This window comes from Hibiscus syriacus, unplaced genomic scaffold (assembly GCF_006381635.1).
Source record: "Hibiscus syriacus cultivar Baekdansim isolate YM2019G1 unplaced genomic scaffold, ASM638163v2 tig00000340_pilon, whole genome shotgun sequence".
Lineage (NCBI taxonomy): Eukaryota > Viridiplantae > Streptophyta > Magnoliopsida > Malvales > Malvaceae > Hibiscus > Hibiscus syriacus.
In genome coordinates, this window is record NW_024061783.1 from 1010552 (window position 1) to 1029503 (window position 18952).

Consider the following 18952-nt stretch of genomic DNA (forward strand, 5'->3'; position numbering starts at 1 on the left):
AAAATAATAAAAATATATCACTTAGTGTCCATTTACATGTCCTCTCAAAAATTAAGAACTTTAGTAGGAGGATTTACAGTAATATAATTATCGTTAGTCTTAAACAGATATCGTTATTAAAATTCAAGACATCCGGAGAGATTAATATTCGATTTTATCACTTGATAGATTAAATTAATATTTTTTATTACAAACGAATAAAAATGATTAAATCATAAAATTACATAGATAAGAATCAAATTATATTTTTATAATCATAAGGTGTTTAGAGTTTAAGATTTAATATTTAAGGTTTAAAGTTATTTACGAGCACAATTACTTGAACTTATGATTTCTGGAGAGAAAAACGCTAACCGATAATTCTACTCGTATGCATATCGCGAGTTTATTTTTCATGTTTCGAGTTAAATCGAATATAGAAACCCGGTCCGACCCATGTACACGTGTGGTGGGAGATTCTTCGCTTATTTTGGTGGACCGTTTCAATGAAACGTTGGGAGCTTATAATTCAGCCACGTGGAGCTTATAGTTCCTTCTTCAACCCAACTAATATAATTATATATATATTATAAAACGACGCAGCGGTAATGTATCGAACGGTGGTGAATCGCAACCTTCTTAGCGGAGGAGGACGCCGCCTCCTCCTTCACCCTGATATGAGAACAGTCATTGTCTCCTCTCGGTTTTCCACCACAACAGAAAGTCAACCGATTCCTAATCGAGCCCATAATCCACCTGATTCTTCCACGTCATCGTCTTCTTCGACGGGTTTCCAGCAATCATCCGTGGCTGGGGATGTTCCGCGTCATGATAGGAAGAACCCGAGAGCCGAGTACGAAGGGGAGCAAGCTCGGGTTCTTCAAGCCTCACTACGACACGTCGTCCGTACATCGATTAATTCTGTGATAATATACTATTTTGAAACTATATTATCGTTTATGGTTTTCTTAGAGTTAAGAAATTGTTTATTTTTCTTGTTAAAATGTTTTCTCAATCCTTTGTAGGCACATCCGTTGAATGTTTCAACAAGTTTTAAGCAGCGGGCAATGCTGGTTGATGAAATCTGGCATGCAGCCGGTGATGAGACTTCCGATCTAGATTTGTATGTGAAGCGCACTGTTCTTGGGGGGATATACTCAACAACAGAGATTTACATGCTGACCGACAGCTCCCCAGGTTCGTTTCCTTTACCTTCATCTTCATGTGCTCAGAACTATGGTGTTAGGGATTAGGTATTTAGGTGTATGCACCTTTATAATTTCTTCAGTGACCTTGTAGAGATGCAATGTTTATATATCATTTCATTTACTTATCATTTCCTTGCAGAGTTCCGGGATACATGTCTGTTCTTGGATAATCGAGTGAAAGATGCTTTCGATTTGAAGAAGACAATTCAGGAGGTAGTTCTGCTTCCTCTTTTTTCTTCTGTACGTATGGGAAAAATTGGAATCTTAATGAAGTGACATAATGCAGGCAAAGTATTTGGCAGAAGCTGTTGGTGCTGGAATGGTTAGCTCTTTGCAGGGTTTTGTTGGTAAAGAGCTTCAGAGATAAAAGCTCGAGTCAAGACAGTTCTTTATAATTGTACGACTCGCTTCAGATACGAGATTACGCTCGATGAGCTATAAAAACTAGTAGCTATCAAGCTTAGTATTTATCACTTGGCACAAGCTGTTAAGTTTAGGTTTCATAACAAGTTTATAGCAGGGCTTTAGTGCATCAACCACGATCCTTGATTCATCTCCTTGGCAATTGATTGAACATAAATTTGTAGATGCAAGCGTAGTTATCATTTGTTAACAGGATACTGTTGCTTCACAATTTATATGAGACTATATTTACTTATAATAAAGCATCTTTTGGTTGTTTACAGTCCTATTGCTGAAACTTGTCTTTGTATCGCACTCTGATTTGAAGAACCTAATATATAGCTATTGCACGTATAGTTATTGACATGCTATGGAGGTAAGCAGAAATCATCTCTTATTAAGACGGCTCAAAACAGCATACCAGCTCTCCTATTAAGACCACGTTCTCCCCCACGGAATACATATAGACCTAAGGGGATGTCACAGTACGAATCTCCGACAATAACTCTCTCGCAAGCACCGTCTAGAACAACATTAGCTGAAAACATAGAAGGGTGGACACTGGACATCACAGATTATAATCCGAAGAAACCAAGAAAGAAGATAAGACCTTAGCAAGGAATAAGATCAGGACAAACTACCGAATTGATCGAAAGACCGCAGTAATCCCAAAAGCTTCCGGCCATCTCTCAGCACGACAAGGAGTTTCTCTATAAAATATATAAAGCACAGATAAGTAACTAAACAACTGTTGCAAAGTGAAACCAAAGCATTCAAGGGAATCCAAAGAACACGAAAGGACAAATGTCAGCAACATCTCCATGAAACACCTTGTGCAAGAGCATTAACATGTCTCAATAACACAAATCTGATTAGGAACAAATGTCGGATTGCAACACAGCAAAGGGGATTTTCATTCACTGTTATCCGAACAATTCAATTCAGAAACTCCAAAATATAAAACTTCAAAGCTTGTAACTTTAGACATGCCTGTTGCAAAGTGAAACCAAAGCATTCAAGGAAATCCAAAGAACACGAAAGGACAAATGTCAGCAACATCTGCATGAAACACCTTGAGCAAGAGCATTAACATGTCTCAATAACACAAATCTGATTAGGAACACATGTCAGATTGCAACACAGCAAAGGGGATTTTCATTCAATGTTATCCGAACAATTCAATTCAGAAACTCCAAAATATAAAACTTCAAAGCTTGTAACTTTAGACATGCAGCACAAAACCAGCTCTCTCAGTTGAAACAGAAATTGGAAAACACAGAAAATCCAAGAACATGAAAGGACAGAACTCCACAAATGGAAAGAACCCATCGCAGTAAAGTGCACAAAACAGGGAATCAACTGGATCAAACAGTGTTATCAAACAAACCCAAACCTAAAATCGAAGAAAAGGTAAAAAGAACAAAAAATTGCACATAATAAATCAAATAACTCAATTGCATTGGCCTAGGGATTACAGTCACGATAGATGGCGGGAGAAGTGGAGAGAAAGATATCATCAGGATCAGCCCACGACATGGAAATTAGTCTTCTTTAATACTTCAATCCCAAATCCCCAAACAAATAGCACTGGCTGGAAGAGAAGGATTTAAATAAAAACCCTAGCTTTTTTTTACTAAAACAAATTATGGGAAGCTTTAAAAAGAATGGAAAGAGAGAGCCTTCGATGGATCAATCAACCATTCTTTATTTTATTTTAATTTTGTTCATATTGATTAATTAATGTTAAAAACTCAACTCCTTTGACCTTGGACAGCTAAATAATGTTTTAATTTTTAGAGAAAATAATTTTAATGACCAAAAATGTCTTATAATATACGATTTTAATCAATTTTTTTTGAATTTGCCAAAATGGCCAACTAAATCGTAATGCGGTCGATAATTCGCAACGCGATCTTCAGTATCGCAAATCAGTTTTCAGATTCGCAACGCGAACTTTGACTATCGCATTGCGATTTACATATTCGCATTGCGATAGTCCAAGTTCGCGTTGCGATAGTTGAAGTTCGCGTTGCGATTTTCCAAATTCGTTGCGATAGTCGAAGTTCGCGTTGCGATTTATTCCAAATTCGTTGCGATAGTCCAAGTTCGCGTTGCGATTTATTCCAAGTTCGTTGCGATAGTCGAAGTTCGTGTTGCGATTTATTCCAAGTTCGTTGCGATAGTCGAAGTTCGCGTTACGATTTATTCCAAATTCGTTGCGATAGTCCAAAATCGCAACGACTGGTGGTATTGCATTTGTTTCTTAATAATTTTCTCTAAAAAATATAGTATTCGCGCGGTCGTGTCGAAGACACGTATTACCACGACCACGACCACGAGACGAGACGGCGGCGGCGCGGCGCGCGAGAGTCCCCCTTGTTCTCTATCACTCAACAAGGAAGTGGGAAAGCCAAGCCTTAAATACCATTCCCAATAGTGTTTCCAATACTATATGAGATTGAGCATTACCAACACTTGTTCCCAATACTATGTGGGATTGAGCCTTAAATAATGATATTATTTTTGAATGTTTTGCTTAAAATTGCAATAATCACGATTGATTGTAGATTGACTTTTAATTATGACATATTTAATCGTATAATACTAATGCAATTGGTTGTTGATTCAGTTGTTTTAAGGTGCATGATTGTTAATTGTTTCCTGAATAATCACATTGTATTGGAAACAAGTGTTGGTAATGCTCAATCCCACATAGTATCCCACATAGTATTGGAAACACTATTGGGAATTGTATTTAAGGCTTGGCTTTTCCACTTCCTTGTTGAGTGATAGAGAACAAGGGGGACTCTCGTGTGCCGCCGTCGCCGCGTCTCGTGGTCGTGGTCGTGGTAATACGTGTCTTCGACACGTCCGCGCGAATACTATCTTTTTAGAAAAAATTCTTACGAAACAAATGCAATACCATCAGTCATTGCGATTTTGGACTATCGCAACGAATTTGGAATAAATCGCAACGCGAACTTGGACTATCGCAACGAATTTGGAATAAATCGCAACGCGAACTTAGACTATCGCAACGAATTTGGAATAAATCGCAACGCAAACTTCGACTATCGCAATGAATTTGGAAAATCGCAACGCGAACTTCGACTATCGCAACGAATTTGGAATAAATCGCAACGCGAACTTCGACTATCGCAACGAATTTGGAAAATCGCAACATGAACTTCGACTATCGCAACGAATTTAAAAAATCGCAACGCGAACTTCGACTATCGCAACGCGAACTTGGACTATCGCAATGCGAATATGTAAATCGCATTGCGATAGTCCAAGTTCGCGTTGCGATAGTCGAAGTTCGCGTTGCGAATCTGGAAACTGATTTGCGATACCGGAGATCGCGTTGCGAATTATCGATCGCATTATGATTTAGTTGGTCATTTTGGCAAGTCCAAAAAAAATTGGTTAAAATCGTATATTATAAGACATTTTTTGTCACTGAAGTTATTTTCTCTAATTTTTAATAGTAAAATTTAATAAAATAACATTCCTAGAATATAATTTTCTATCTGTTAATAGTTAAAGACTTAATAAAGTAGTATAGTTAAAATTAGATGATTATTTATGTACTTTATCTTATTTTATAATAATTTGATGAGAAAATCTGGCCCGACGTACGTGTCATGGAATAAAGGATGTAACTTTGTACGTGGCAGCATGGCGAGCAAAGATAGGCAAAGTCCCCACTCTAAACTCTAACCGGCAACGGCAACGGCAACGGCAACGGCAACGGCATCCCCTTCGTATCATCCATTATCCATTTCATCAACTCTGCTTAACTTTCAAAGCTTCATTCCAGATTTCTAATTTCCATGGCCTCTTCTTTACTGGGTTTCAGGTGCAGCTAAAACTAGGTTTATGATGGTCACCAAATAAGCTTCTGTGTATATGTATATACATATATGTATGTATGTATAAACTGGATGAATTAGGGATGGCAAGCGGCAGTAGCAATGTCGTTTTAGCATATGAAGATGAATATACAGATCTTCACCGTCCGGCAGTGATCATCAGAGGATCCTTTGCACTTGCAGCTGTGGTTCTCTCTCTTTTTCTCGTTCTTCAGCATCTCAGATCGTACACTAATCCTGCTGTAAGCAAATTTATCTCTCTAATATGTACGTTACTCGGTACTGCTGTTGATTGTTTGATTTTCCAGGAACAAAAATGTATTGTTGCGATTGTGGTCATGGTTCCTGTCTATGCTACTGAGTCTGTAAGTTTGTCATCTCTTTTTTGTGTTTGCGTTATTGGATATTGGTCCAGCAAATCTGGTAGCCGTTTTCGACATCAGCTGACCGGCAAGGTACTATCATTGTTTCGGATGAGCACGGATCGATATTGTATCGTGTTCTTTAGACTGTTTTACCCCCATGAAATGGTATAGCATAGTTGCAAAATGGAGGGATTCCCTCTAAGATTTTGAGCTCGAGAGATGCACTGTAGGAAGATGATAATGTCGATTACTCGAATTGTGCTCGATCACGATGCTGGCTAAATGCAACACACCGTGTTCAGATATGCCAGACATTGTGAGCACGGATATCAGTATGCTTCTCTTTGAATGTCTCACATCTCCTTGAGATTTTGTCATCCTAAAAGGATTCCCTTTCCTGAATTCGAATTCGAGAGGAGCTTTCGGGACAATAAAGCCTTCAAGGGCTTATGGATGTCCAAAAAGGACAATCCTAAGTTGTAGGAACGAAACTAGGATCAAATATCGAGAGGGGTCAAATTGCTAACTTCAAAGCTTAATGTTATATTTATTCAAACATACCTGTACGGGATATATCCATATATATCCAATATTCCTTCCTTACTTGGAGGCAATGTGATGTCCCCTTTTCTTCGATTTCGGCAGATTATGTCGTTGGGGAACACTCGATTCTCCCTCGCCTGTGATGTTTTGAGAAGTTGCTACGAAGCTTTTGCTGTATATTCTTTCGGAAGCTATTTGATTGCTTGTATAGGTACGTAGGTAAGCACCATTTTATTATGACTCGTATGCTTCGATATTAACTTGATTACTTCACCAAACATGCTTCATTTAAGCATAAGAAAGTTTGTGTCAGGTGGTGAAAGAAGAGTTATTCAGCTTCTCGAAAACGAATCTATAAAGCAGCTGGTTAAGCCATTGCTAGAAAGAGAAGAACAACAAGAAGAAATACATCAGAAGTCATTCAGCAACTTCTTCTTCCGTCCGTCTCTCATCGGGAAAGACTTGCTCACGATAGAAAATTTCGGTCTCGTCCAATATGTAAGGCGTGGTAATATTTCTATGACTATCATTTGATTATGTTTGTGACGTTTTCGTTGAATGTGATATCTGCTGGCTAACTCAGATGATTCTAAAGACAATCTGCGCATTGTTAATACTGTTATTGGAGGTCTTTGGTGTTTACGGTGACGGGGAATTCAAATGGTTCTATGGGTATGTATGATGGCCTTTTGTACAATCCTTTATCGAGTATATAAGCATTCGAATGCCGAATGCGGATTTACGAATCTAACTCCTTGTACCTTTCTGCTCTCTTGCAAGTACCCATATATAACAGTAGTTATGAACTTCAGTCAAATGTGGGCACTATATTGCCTTGTGCAGTTCTATGATGTAACTCATGAAAGGCTTAGACCCATAAGGCCACTAGCAATGTTTATAAGCTTCAAAGCCATTGTCTTTGCCACCTGGTGGCAAGTAGGCATTGCTCTTCTTTGTGCATATGGGGTTCTGCCCAAAGAAGGGAAAGTGTGGACTGCGTTGCAAGACTTTTTGATTTGTATCGAAGTAAGTCGTTTGCGGTGCACATCTCCATTCGAACTTTTTGCACCTTTGGACAATACTCGGCATGATATATTTGTGGTTGGCAGATGGCAATTGCAGCGGTTGCTCATATATTTGTCTTCTCCACTGAACATTACCATTTTCTCCCGGTTTCCGAGAACATAAAGGAAAGGGTATCCACCGAAACGACCAAAGCACAGCAGTGAAGGTAGAACAAAACAATGAGGAAAAACCAGCTGTGCTAGAAAAAAAACAGAAACTCAGGTGGAAGCACCTGGAACAAGCAACAAAGAGAGTGTCCAAGACATAGTTGTCGAAGGTGGTCAGCGGGTAAATCGCGTTTCTTCGATGCTGCATATTAGAAAGGTGTGACAAAAATCCAGGAAACTTTCCACATGAAAACAGATGCAGATGAGGATCATGTCGAGTCCAAGCTGGACGTCGAGGAACATGTTGAACGGCATCTTCCGGAGGATGATAGTCATTCTGAGTCCCATGTCTAAGGATTGCTACTCAAGATAAGTGATAAAATTGCATGTACCATATTTCCAGTTCTGAAATAATCCATATCATTCTTCGAGTTTTCGATTTTATATACTGTGATGCAGCAAATGTGTATATTGCATGCTTCAAACTGAAGTAACATTCCAATTTTTATCATTTTACACATTATACAATTATAGGAATGCGTTTATTAGCCATCTTTGTCCAAGGGAGAACAGTTTTAAGAGCAAAATCGAAGGCAGCCGAAGCAAAAGCCCAGAGCAGAACCTAGCAGGGTTAATATTGTGGCCAAATTGATCACTTTAAAACCGTGGGAAAAGGGTCTATTACCCTTCTTCAGGGAAGCAAAGTGAGCAACATTGACAGCAGCCAATGCATGCAATAGCACCGAGTACTTGTGTACATACAATGGCACATTGATTGCTCATCTTTGAACAACATTGGATGCAGCACATGCAACAGCAACTTGCACACAGCCGAGGGCAGCAATTTGAAGTTGCCTTGTTAAGGATTTCAACTTTGGGCGGAATTTCTTTCTCGGATCCCAGACGAATGTTTTTGGTTGTTGCAATCAGATTGCCGAAACCAACTGTAAGTACTTGAAGCAACACCTTTTTAGGCTCTTCAGACTCCAAAAGTTTACATGCATCGCCTTTCTTCGATGCCTGTACTCCGTCAATCAAAAGATATGCCAGCATGACTGAGTGGATAATACTGAGGTGTCCTATGTCTATATACGATAGCTTACCTTCTGACCTCCGGCGACTTCTGCATCTGTGTCGATTTTTCTTTTATCGAGTAATACCATACGGGAATACTCAGAGATATTGCAAGTTCTTATGCTCAAATTGGCAATCTTCCATTTATAAGACAATAGCATCAGAAACGGCTGTTACTATAGGAGGAAGATGTCAAGAATACTGAGGAACAAACCTGCTCCTCGAGTTGTTTATTTTTGAAAAACCATGCTTGCGCCGTGAGTAGATCGATCTGCTGCCTCGCTATAACCTGCAAGAGAAGAATGAGATATATAGAACACTCCGAGAGAAGATCATTGAAGCTACGCAGGCAAAAACATTCAAATTGCAGCAAGTATCAGGGACCTTACTCTGTCAAGAGGTATGTCAGCTTTTTCTATCTTCAAGTCCACGATAAAACTGCTTGAATCTCCTAAGATGCCTTTAGCTTTAAGAGTGTCCGGAAAACTGCCTTGATACCTCCCGCTTATTATCAACGGGCTTTCGGATGAAAGGTCGGGAACGTGTAAAGAGTACACCTATACGGGGACATCGGAGAAGAAACACACGTTAGGCAGTGCAGATACGAGAAAAGAAAATCTATATTGGCAATATTGGGAACATGATGATTTCTAATAAGGTGTAGAGAAAATACGAACACATAAACAACACATTTTTGAACACGGGTATGGAGACATGATCCTTAAAGATAAACATACTCGTGTCCTATACATATCCGTATAGGACACTAGTATCCGTGTCGGATACATATTCATGTAGGACACTCTTATCCAAGTCTAGGTAACGTATGAGGAAAAATGTCACAGATAATGAAACTTATAAAAGCACTCAAACACTTACCTCTATTTGTCCATGATCATCAGCTGCATCAATGGTTATATTTGCAAGAACAGTGGATAAACTTTTACTAAACAGTTTTTGCATCTGAGGCTCGATTGAATCTGACAAAAAAGATGGGCATATTAGTAAAATCAATGATATATGACCTATTTCCACGGTTTACTTGATTAAGGAGCTTGAAGTCGAAATACATACAAACCTAGATCAAAAGCAGCACCGTATTGTCCCTGGCTAATCATGGACAGCATGCGCAGGAAATGGTGATTGCAGAATGATCCTGCAATATCACTGAACAAGTTAACTAGAAGCTATGGTGTTCATCTGCAATTAATACTATGCTTCTAGCTGAAAACGCAGGATCTAAAAACCGAACTTATTTACCGATCCCAAAAGTATGTATCCGTGGACATAATGGCCTTCCATTTTTCACAACTTTATTCATCCACTCACAGTTTTTCCTCTCATCTTCAACGGCCCCATCGGTAACAAGAAAAACCATAGGAATTGAACCTTTCCTGTCTGACAGCATATAAACTGCCTGACAAAAGTAAGCAAAATATAAAAGCTGCATTTCCTATTCTCTTGAACCAGTACGGAAAACATGAAGTTTAATGGAAGGAAAAAAAATGAGACGTGTAAAGTGTAAACACCTTTTGAAGTGGAATAAAGATATTTGTACCAGCCCCTTCACTATGGTCCTTGGCTATCCAGTCAGAGGCCCTTTCGACTTCTTCATCGGAAGCCGACACCATGGATGTGCTAAATAGGAAGGTCTCATCACAAAAAGCTATGATGTTAAATGAATCTTGTGGACTGAGCTTGGAAAGGGCTGTGTTTATTGCATTCTTGGCACTCTCAAACGACTTCCCTTGCATGCTGCCACTTATGTCAACAACAAATATGACATCCTTTCTGAATACCTATAAATCCAACAGGACGAAGATAGATACCAAAAAGAAGAATCAAACGTAGAAGCCAAGGCAGGAAACAAATGCTAAACCAACCTTTGTATTGCTCTGACTTCCAGGGAAAAGATAAATACAGAACATATCCCTTTGATCCAAGTCATCTATTGATGGAGACTGGAAAAGGGCACCTCCAAATATGTTACTGGAAGAAACCTATGAAGTTGTAAACAACCAGATGAAACCAGAAGCGTCTGATGTAAGTAGCATCACTTTCATGTTTCATGAAACTGTTTTGCAGTTCTACAGGAAAAGATGGTATGCAAACAGTCTGATTCAAATTCTTACGCTATATGATAAATTCAAGTCAGTTTCGGTCCATGTGAGAACATTTGCTTCATATAAGAAACCAATCCCCCCTGTCTCATGTCTCAATTCCTGAAATGTTGAAGAGGTGAACTGAACAATAAGTAGAATAAAAGGATAGTAAAAAAGAATATCATTAATGGTCCTTAATCAAATATGCACCTTGAAAGGATGACTAGTCGCCTGGACCATTCCAGTTGCAAAACCAGAGTGTACATTCAATTGTATCTTCTCTTTTCTTGCAATTTTCTTTATAGAAGGATTAACAAACTCAGGGAAACTGAAGGGCACAGCCAAAGTTAACTGGCCGTCATTATATGTCAATTTCTGAGACCAGTGAAGCTTAATTGAAATAAAAGTACCACCATCGATCTGGAAATATAAAGCAAACATTCATTAGATAGAAACAGTAGGCTAATCCTTTGCTCAGTGGAGTGAAATCATTATAACTTTGAGACATTGATGCACCTTTGGTATTGTTATGGTAAATATTTGGGAATTCACAAACTCTCCATCTTCTGGTTTGGCTGTTTTTTGAATTCCCTTACTTTCTTCTACTCCAATCAGTTGGGAGGAATATGATTTTGTAGGAAGATCAACCTCAACACCTAGAATTGAACCCTGTTAGCCACTTGACGCCATTAATAAGCACTCCAAACACCAGATTTAACCAAAATAAACACACATCAAGACAAAATCAATTCGTTCCCATATAGCAAATTAAACAGAGCTTCATTAGCCGAATACATGATCTTGTTAAGGGAACCGACCTGGTCACCCATCGGGACTGCGATGCGACAATCACAAGAACGGCTAGCCATAACGCAATGAACCCTCCACGACCCAGAAACTCGAACAAAAGCCGTATCGCCATAACAATCGACGTCGAGATCGACGGCGTTCATCTGGAGGGGAATCAACGCGGGTGGATCCAGCCTCCCGTGCACGTGGGGTTGGTAGCTCGGGATGTCCGGATTGTCGACGATCCTCGGGTCGGATATGACCGCGTAAACCATCGGCGCCGATGGCAAGTAAACGTGCGGTGACTTCTGCATTGGTGGCAGTGGCTTCGGTGGCGCCACCGCCCTGTCTTTCCCTAAGTATATCCGTTTCCCTAGCTTTAGCCCGTCCTCCACCGCCTTTGCAAAATCCTCCGCCATTGTTTAACGTGAAGTTTAAACCCACAAAAAAAAAAAAAAACTCTTTCGACCTCTTCTTCTTCTTTACGTTAGAAAAAGAAAGGGATTGTTTTAGACAGCAAGGAACGGAGAAATTCAGCTTCGTTGGGATCTGGGATTACTCGGGTGATTGGGTTCTTGGTCTCAGAAATGATTTGGTTTTCATTTTTTGAGAGAAAACAATAAGCCTATTTTTATCAATAATTATTTTGTAGTAACACGTAATAAAACTAATGCATGCAGCAAGCTTAACTCCATAACCGATTCAGACTAAACTTCGTCAACTTAACCCTAGATTAGCATTTCTGTGAATATCTTAGGGTTAAACTATGAGCTTAATACCTAAACTATCAAGTTTGATCCGTTTTAATATCTAAACTTCTGATTTTTTTCAAAACTATACTTATTAAAGTTTTGTTTTGTTTTATTTTAGTACCCGTTCAAAATTTAACGTTAGGTTTTAAAAAAATTAAAATTTTAGGTACTAAACGGACGAAAACGGACCAATACTTGATTATTGGGGTTTTTATCGACCATATAAATGAGAAGGTTCACCCTTTAAGGATTGTTTTTGAAAAACATTTTTAGTTCATCAACATTTTATTTTATCACTATTTTCGGTTGATAAATTCTATTCATAATTTGTTCAATGATTGTTTCTGTTAATTGAATTCGTCTCAATTGTTAATTTCTTGTTTCGCAACGATAATTTAACGATAAAATTTTATTTTAAATAATTACTTTTAAATTTTTAACTAATTTATAATTATACGTTGAGTCCTTTAAAATATTATTTTTTTATAAATTAAACTAATGGTGTTCAATGGTACTCATCGTTAATTGGATTAACTAGTCAGTTTTTATAAAGTATAATAACTGAAATTTAACAAATTAAAGGTAGAGGGACTAACTTTTTCAATTTCAATAAAGTAAATGGACGGATTTCACAATTACACCAAGACATTTCTGCCAGATAAGTATATCTCAAACGGGGGGACTACGAATATACGATGGTCTGGCGAAGCAGAAGATAAAACTTACCGTATCTTAAATTCCCAAAGGTAGTTATTTTAGTTATGACCAACTACCAACGGCTATAATTCAGTGCATTATCTTTTATACATCTCTTTCTCTAATATCCAACCGTATATCATTCCCCCTCCCTTTGGTGCTATTTTTCTATCCGTTCTTCCTCGGCGGCACCGGAAGTACCTAGTTTCGGGCTAAATTTACTCCGATGCTTCATCCGGTCATGATCGGAAAGTTTAAGCTCAAAACAAGAATTGATATACATGAACAACCACCACAATTTGTGGTTATACAACACAAATGAGCATTGGATCGACATGGAAGTCTTGCCACGGAAGATGCGGTTAGAGGATGCCGTCAAGAGTATGTTCAAATAATGATAGGAACAGGCAGCAGTTTCGTGTCTCGGGTCATGCTGCAAGGATTCTTCATTTAGTAACGACCGACCGTGTTGGATTAGATTTGTGCAAAGAGGATTTCCTTCCATGTGTCGGGAACACCGGGCAAACACCACTGCAGGCAGTCTTGGACTCCTGGCGCTGATGTAACAATGAAATGGGATATGTGTCCCTCATCTCGCACCTGAGGCAAAGCTTTTATGTCGAGAAGCTTAACCCCTGTCCCTCTCATGGCACTGGCAGCGATAGGATCATTGGACTCTTCTTGTAATACTTCTTTACCTATGGACATTGGTGCAGTATTGATGCAGCTCCCTCCTGTGTGCCAACCCCCATTCACGAAATGCCTAGTGGAGGTGCTCCGATAAAAGGCATTCAAACGAGGATGCTTCGAAAACTGAGAGTCCAGCCATTTCACAGTGTTGTGGATTGTAAAATTCTTGGCACGTCCAATATCTGCTAACATCCGGCTGGTGTTGGGTACACCCCCAAGATACATGACCCACCTGTTAGCCCTGAGTTTCCCTCGATTCCAATGGTGTCCCGTGTTGAGAACCAGGACATCAATTTTGTGCAGAAACTGGCGCAGAAATGACGGAGGCCGATCAAGATGCATTGCATACTCTGTTTGTGGGTCCTTGACATTAAAAGGTTCTAATTCACAGAGGCTTGATGACCAATAGTAAAGGACGGTAGTATTGGTTCTGAGAACCCGGTAAGCCCAACCATCACGACGTACACCACCAGGCGGTATGACAAGTCCATACTCGCTGCCCACATCGAGTAATATCACTCCCCTATCTAATTCAATAAAAAACATTCAGAAATGTCTGAGGGATGGAGGCCTAATTTAAGGTTAATGTTGCCTCCAACCGAAAATGTTATGCCTTTTATAACATTTTCGGTGGTTGCGTCTCTTCCCTGCCGTTCCTTGGCCCTAAATTAGGGTGCGCTATGGCAGAACTTCCCAAAACATTATGGTAACCAAAATTACACTACGGAGAGCCATTTTCCGGAGAATCAACAAAGCTAAGCCAAACAAGCTTGATTCAATTATCCACCGTCCACCGCGTTTCTTGATTCTCTAACCACGCCTTTAATCATAAACGATTAGCCTCGTGACCTAAAATCGAAATAGACAGTCTTAATGCCCATTAAAATAATAACACGAAGAGAACCGAATCAAAAGAAATCACAATCTACATTAATGTCGGCAGGATTGTGATCCGTACTCAAGATCAAACGGCTCTGATCTATTGAAAACGACGGCCACCATCTATATTTTCTAGTGAAATAACCACCAGAATGTGGCCATCATTTACGGTGGTCGAAGGTGACTAGAATGAAAAAAATTGAAGAAGAAAAGGAAAAAGTGTAAATTACACAATGAGTCACTAAACTTTATTTTCTTTTTAATTTTATTCACCAAAACGACGTCGTTTTGATGTCCATGTCACGTCATAACGCCGTTAAATAATTAACGGAAGAGTAAGCAAAATGATTTAATTTATAAAATTGAGTGATTAAATTGATTAAATTAAGTGAAAAATGTTGTAATTTACCCTTTTAAAAAATTGAAGTACTCTATTTTGGACAAATAAATCAGTTTTCTTCATCTGTGAGTTAACTCGAAAGAGTCCTATTTCGTTCTTGGGGAAGAAGCTTTCTCTTCTAATTAAGATTCGGTGCATCCACAACACCAAAAACAACAGAAAGAAAAACAAAACAGTTCCAAAGAAACAAGAGAGGAAATGAGTCGAGGAAGTGGAGGCGGATACGATCGCCATATTACCATCTTCTCTCCCGAAGGTCGTCTATTCCAAGTCGGTATGTGTAGATATATATATTCGCTCTATTAGCTTACTTTTGTAATTGATTCTTATAAATGGATTTGACCCAATTTTGATTTTGTAATGAATTGAGCAGAGTATGCGTTTAAGGCAGTGAAAGCTGCTGGGATCACATCGATTGGTGTTCGAGGAAAAGATTCAGTCTGTGTTGTTACTCAGAAGAAAGTTCCTGCAAGTTCTCTCTTTGATTTTTTTTCTGGGTTTCCTTTTTTGGGGTTATTTAAGGGGTTTTGGCGATTTGGGTGTTTAATTTTTGAGTAATGCAATGCAGGACAAGCTTTTGGATCAGACTAGTGTCAGTCATCTTTTCCCTATTACTAAGTTCCTTGGATTGTTGGCTACTGGCATGACAGGTTTGGTTTCTTCAGATACCATTTTTATTTGATGTTGTTTGTTCGAACTGATAAGATTTTGTTACGTTGACTACTGAAATTAGGGTTTGGGGATTTTAAGGATTATGGGTTAATGTAGTTAATTTCAAGCTTATAATCAGCCTAAACTAGGGTTGGATTTTTTTTTTCTCCAAAATTTTATCCAAGGTATGAAAGGTTTAGAAATGTCCATTAGAATTTAGAACAGAATGGTTTTCTTAATAGATTAACCCTGGCATTCACATAATGATCAGCTTTATTTCGACAATTTGCTTGCCTATCTTTAGCATAGAACTCAAATATAGTTTTGACGACTACATTAGATTAATGCTCAAGGTTAAATTTTCTTTACCGTTATGCAAATACTTTGAGAGGGATGCTTTGCTAATTGGCGTTGTCGCTCTGCAGCTGATGCAAGGACCTTAGTTCAGCAGGCAAGGAATGAAGCAGCTGAGTTTCGGTTCAGATATGGATATGAGATGCCTGTGGATGTATTGTCCAAATGGTTTGTTTTCTTATATCTTCTTCAGTTGAAATTTCTGATGTTTAATTGTGTTCCTGTTGGTGTCTGTTGTATGTATAGAGTTCTTCTAGAGAATTTTTGAACTTTGAACAAATTTAGTGACATCAATAACGGTCATTTGGATATAAGCTGGGTGTAAGTTTATGCCCTTCTATGTTTCCGTGTAGAAATTGGGAAAATTTTTCGACCCTGATTCTTTAATTGCTCTTCTTTACATCAAGATTGCAGGCAATGTATTCTATTTTTGTAGCTCATGAATATAATCTTGGTTCAAAAACCAGTAACTGGCTACGTGTTATGTTACTATTATTTTGAATTATTCATTGATTTCTCTTGGACATTTGGGGTTCTTTTGGATTTCAATGATCATACAGCTTATTTAGAATAACATGCTTTATTGATGTAGGATTGCCGACAAATCACAGGTTTACACTCAACATGCTTATATGAGACCTCTTGGAGTTGGTACGTGTATTTATTCTTCAAAATCTTACAACTGTGGCTTTGTTTTTTATTATTTGTACCTGTCACAGTAGATTTACAATTTTTCAGTTCGTTAACACATGTAAGCTGATAAATGCTAATGTATTTACGAGTAACTTTCTCAAATTTTGCCTGTTAATACCTTTCTACAATTTTCTGTGAAGTTGCTATGGTTTTGGGTATTGATGAAGAGAAGGGACCCCAACTCTACAAGTGTGATCCAGCCGGCCATTTTTATGGTCACAAGGTAGTTTTCAAATTATTTTTTATCGCTCATTGAGTTTGAATCCTTGACTTTGGTTCCATACACCTGGTTCTGGAAGCATATTGTATTATCATAATAATGATTCATTGCTATTTTCGCTTCTAGTTCTCTTTGACTTATCATCTGCAGGACCTTTATTTGCATTATGAAGGTAGTAATGTACTTGCAGAAGGTTTTTTTTCCCTTTTTGTTTACAATTTGTTTATGATAATGAAAGACCGCAAAACCATCCAAACAAAGTTCTTCAAATGGGAATTATCCAATAATCTTGTACCTGGCTATTCGGTACCCTTCCTATTATGGGTCTTTACTGCCACGAGTTCATGATACTAACTATTTCATTTTCTTTTCCCCTCTCTTTAGGCATGAAAGTAGCGTGCTTGTTCTCCAATCTGAACTGATTGGTGCAATAACATGATTCAAAATTATTTTGACTAATTTTAGGATAAGCATTTGGACTGTGGGATGAATTTTGACTGACTGATATGCTGCAGGCAACCAGTGCTGGATCAAAAAGAGCAAGAGGCGATTAATTTCTTGGAAAAGAAGATGAAGAATGACCCTGCTTTTACTTATGAGGAAACAGTGCAGGTATTTATATTTCATTTTTGCGATGTACGGTAAAGGAAGTTTCCAAAGATCACATGTTTAACATTATTAGCTAAAGTAATCACATTTATCTAATGGTTCCTATTACTACTCTTCTGCAGACTGCCATTTCGGCTCTGCAATCTGTTCTTCAAGAGGATTTCAAGGCTACTGAGATAGAGGTACGATGAGTCAGCTGGTCCTTCTAGTTGTTAGTGGTTACAGTATTTAGTATCCGTCCTTTGTAACTTTGCAACTATCTAAATGTTTGAATGATTAATTCTCATTGGTGATTTTCTCGTGTCTAATAAATATTCTCCGAAGATAAACTATATAATTAACACATGTTTGATTAAAGGAAACACCAATAGGCAGTAGTCGAGTGCTAGCTGATTAAAGCAGCCCAGTAGGGGGTTGTCCAGACATTTGGAGCGCACCACAGGCATGTACACACCAGTAGTTAAAAGACCTATAAGAAACTTACATTTTCGATGTGGATTTGAAAAAAAATCTCAAGGGAGTTGTCCGGATATGCGGAATGCATCACACCTGTTTTTACATTTTTAGCCAAAGGGACGCACCACTGTTAAAAGCTAGCCTGCTTTCAGCCTACTAGACACCCGCACACAATGCCAATGTGGATCCGGAAACAACCCACTACCGGGATATCCTTTGTTGGTTTGATAGGCTGCTTATGATCTAGTCTCACTCTAGCTTAGTTGTTTTTGTTTCTCTAATATAAAATGCATAAATATGTTCCCAATAATCGCAGAATCTGAAGATATTGTAGTTTCACCTCTATTTGAACTGTAGTTGGCATTAACATCTTCTGATGCTCGGCAGGTGGGAGTGGTGAAAGCTGATAATCCGGTTTTCAGAGTGCTGTCAACTGAGGAAATCGATGAACATTTGACAGCTATAAGCGAGCGCGACTAGTGAGCACGGACCGACACTAGCTGCTGCTGCAATGATCTTTCTGTTATCATTTGAAACAACAAACGTGCTTTAGTTGATCATCATGTTTGAAAGGGATTGGAAGAAGGTTAGAGCTTACAATTATGTCGCCTTCTATTACTGCTTCAAACTTTTAAATTAAATTCATGTTATTTCCGAGAGTTTCTCCTAGAGAAGGCAAAATGTTACTGGATAATTGTTTGAAAACACAATTGACATCAGCTACATTTAGATTACAGTTGTCCAAATTTGTTGCATGTTTGTCGATTACGATTCTAACCGGCGCTCCTGTCAATGGCTGTCGAGTTCTGGTCCACGACCATCAGTTTTTGCCCCTCTTCGGATTCTCTTAAAACCAAAAGGCCATAAATGGACTGGTTCAGATATTGTAAACTCCGAAACAAAAACCAATACTTTAAGATCCCTGTCTTAACCCGACAGTCACCACTTTTTGCTTTCGTCCTCCATTTTAGGTTTCATTCAACCAACAACAACAATTCGGACAAGACGATGATGCACATGACCTTCTACTGGGGAAAGCACGTGAC

The 18952-nt window shown here is 38.6% G+C and overlaps 3 protein-coding genes and 2 pseudogenes across 3 annotated transcripts; 3 read left to right on the plus strand and 2 right to left on the minus strand.

Moving 5' to 3' along the window:
• The first annotated feature begins 578 nt into the window (after positions 1-578).
• LOC120201218 (ubiquinone biosynthesis protein COQ9, mitochondrial-like) lies at positions 579-1872 on the plus strand. Its single transcript, XM_039201879.1, has 4 exons — positions 579-902; positions 1005-1176; positions 1327-1400; positions 1474-1872. Exons 1-4 carry the CDS (start codon positions 588-590, stop codon positions 1552-1554), a joined length of 642 nt encoding a protein of 213 aa, XP_039057810.1. The 5' UTR covers positions 579-587; the 3' UTR covers positions 1555-1872.
• A 3667-nt stretch (positions 1873-5539) lies between these two features.
• On the plus strand, positions 5540-7895 carry LOC120201197 (annotated as a pseudogene).
• Positions 7896-8080: 185 nt separating this feature from the next.
• Positions 8081-12075, minus strand: LOC120193191 (inter-alpha-trypsin inhibitor heavy chain H6-like). Its single transcript, XM_039195778.1, has 13 exons — positions 11536-12075; positions 11234-11386; positions 10928-11137; positions 10748-10837; positions 10499-10615; positions 10145-10414; positions 9876-10032; positions 9694-9771; positions 9495-9595; positions 9005-9172; positions 8830-8904; positions 8645-8752; positions 8081-8561 (listed from the first exon to the last, which is right to left on the minus strand). The coding sequence occupies exons 1-13, from the start codon at positions 11923-11925 to the stop codon at positions 8223-8225; spliced, it is 2256 nt and encodes a 751-aa protein (XP_039051709.1). The 5' UTR covers positions 11926-12075; the 3' UTR covers positions 8081-8222.
• A 1208-nt stretch (positions 12076-13283) lies between these two features.
• LOC120182187 (protein trichome birefringence-like 16) lies at positions 13284-14190 on the minus strand. The gene has a single exon (XM_039187219.1). It carries the CDS (start codon positions 14188-14190, stop codon positions 13429-13431), a length of 762 nt encoding a protein of 253 aa, XP_039043150.1. The 3' UTR covers positions 13284-13428.
• Positions 14191-15023: 833 nt separating this feature from the next.
• LOC120201249 lies at positions 15024-18600 on the plus strand (annotated as a pseudogene).
• Positions 18601-18952: the final 352 nt, after the last annotated feature.

Coding starts and splice junctions, on each gene's coding strand:
- LOC120193191 (XM_039195778.1), bottom strand. CDS start 11,925: ATGGCGGAGGATTTTGCAAAGGCGGTGGAGGACGGGCTAAAGCTAGGG. Junction 11,138..11,233: donor TTACCATAACAATACCAAAG/GTGCATCAATGT, acceptor TTATATTTCCAG/ATCGATGGTGGTACTTTTAT. Junction 9,596..9,693: donor CGGTGCTGCTTTTGATCTAG/GTTTGTATGTAT, acceptor CTTTTTTGTCAG/ATTCAATCGAGCCTCAGATG.
- LOC120201218 (XM_039201879.1), top strand. CDS start 588: ATGTATCGAACGGTGGTGAATCGCAACCTTCTTAGCGGAGGAGGACGC. Junction 903..1,004: donor TCCGTACATCGATTAATTCT/GTGATAATATAC, acceptor AATCCTTTGTAG/GCACATCCGTTGAATGTTTC. Junction 1,401..1,473: donor TGAAGAAGACAATTCAGGAG/GTAGTTCTGCTT, acceptor GACATAATGCAG/GCAAAGTATTTGGCAGAAGC.
- LOC120182187 (XM_039187219.1), bottom strand. CDS start 14,190: ATGTTTTTTATTGAATTAGATAGGGGAGTGATATTACTCGATGTGGGC.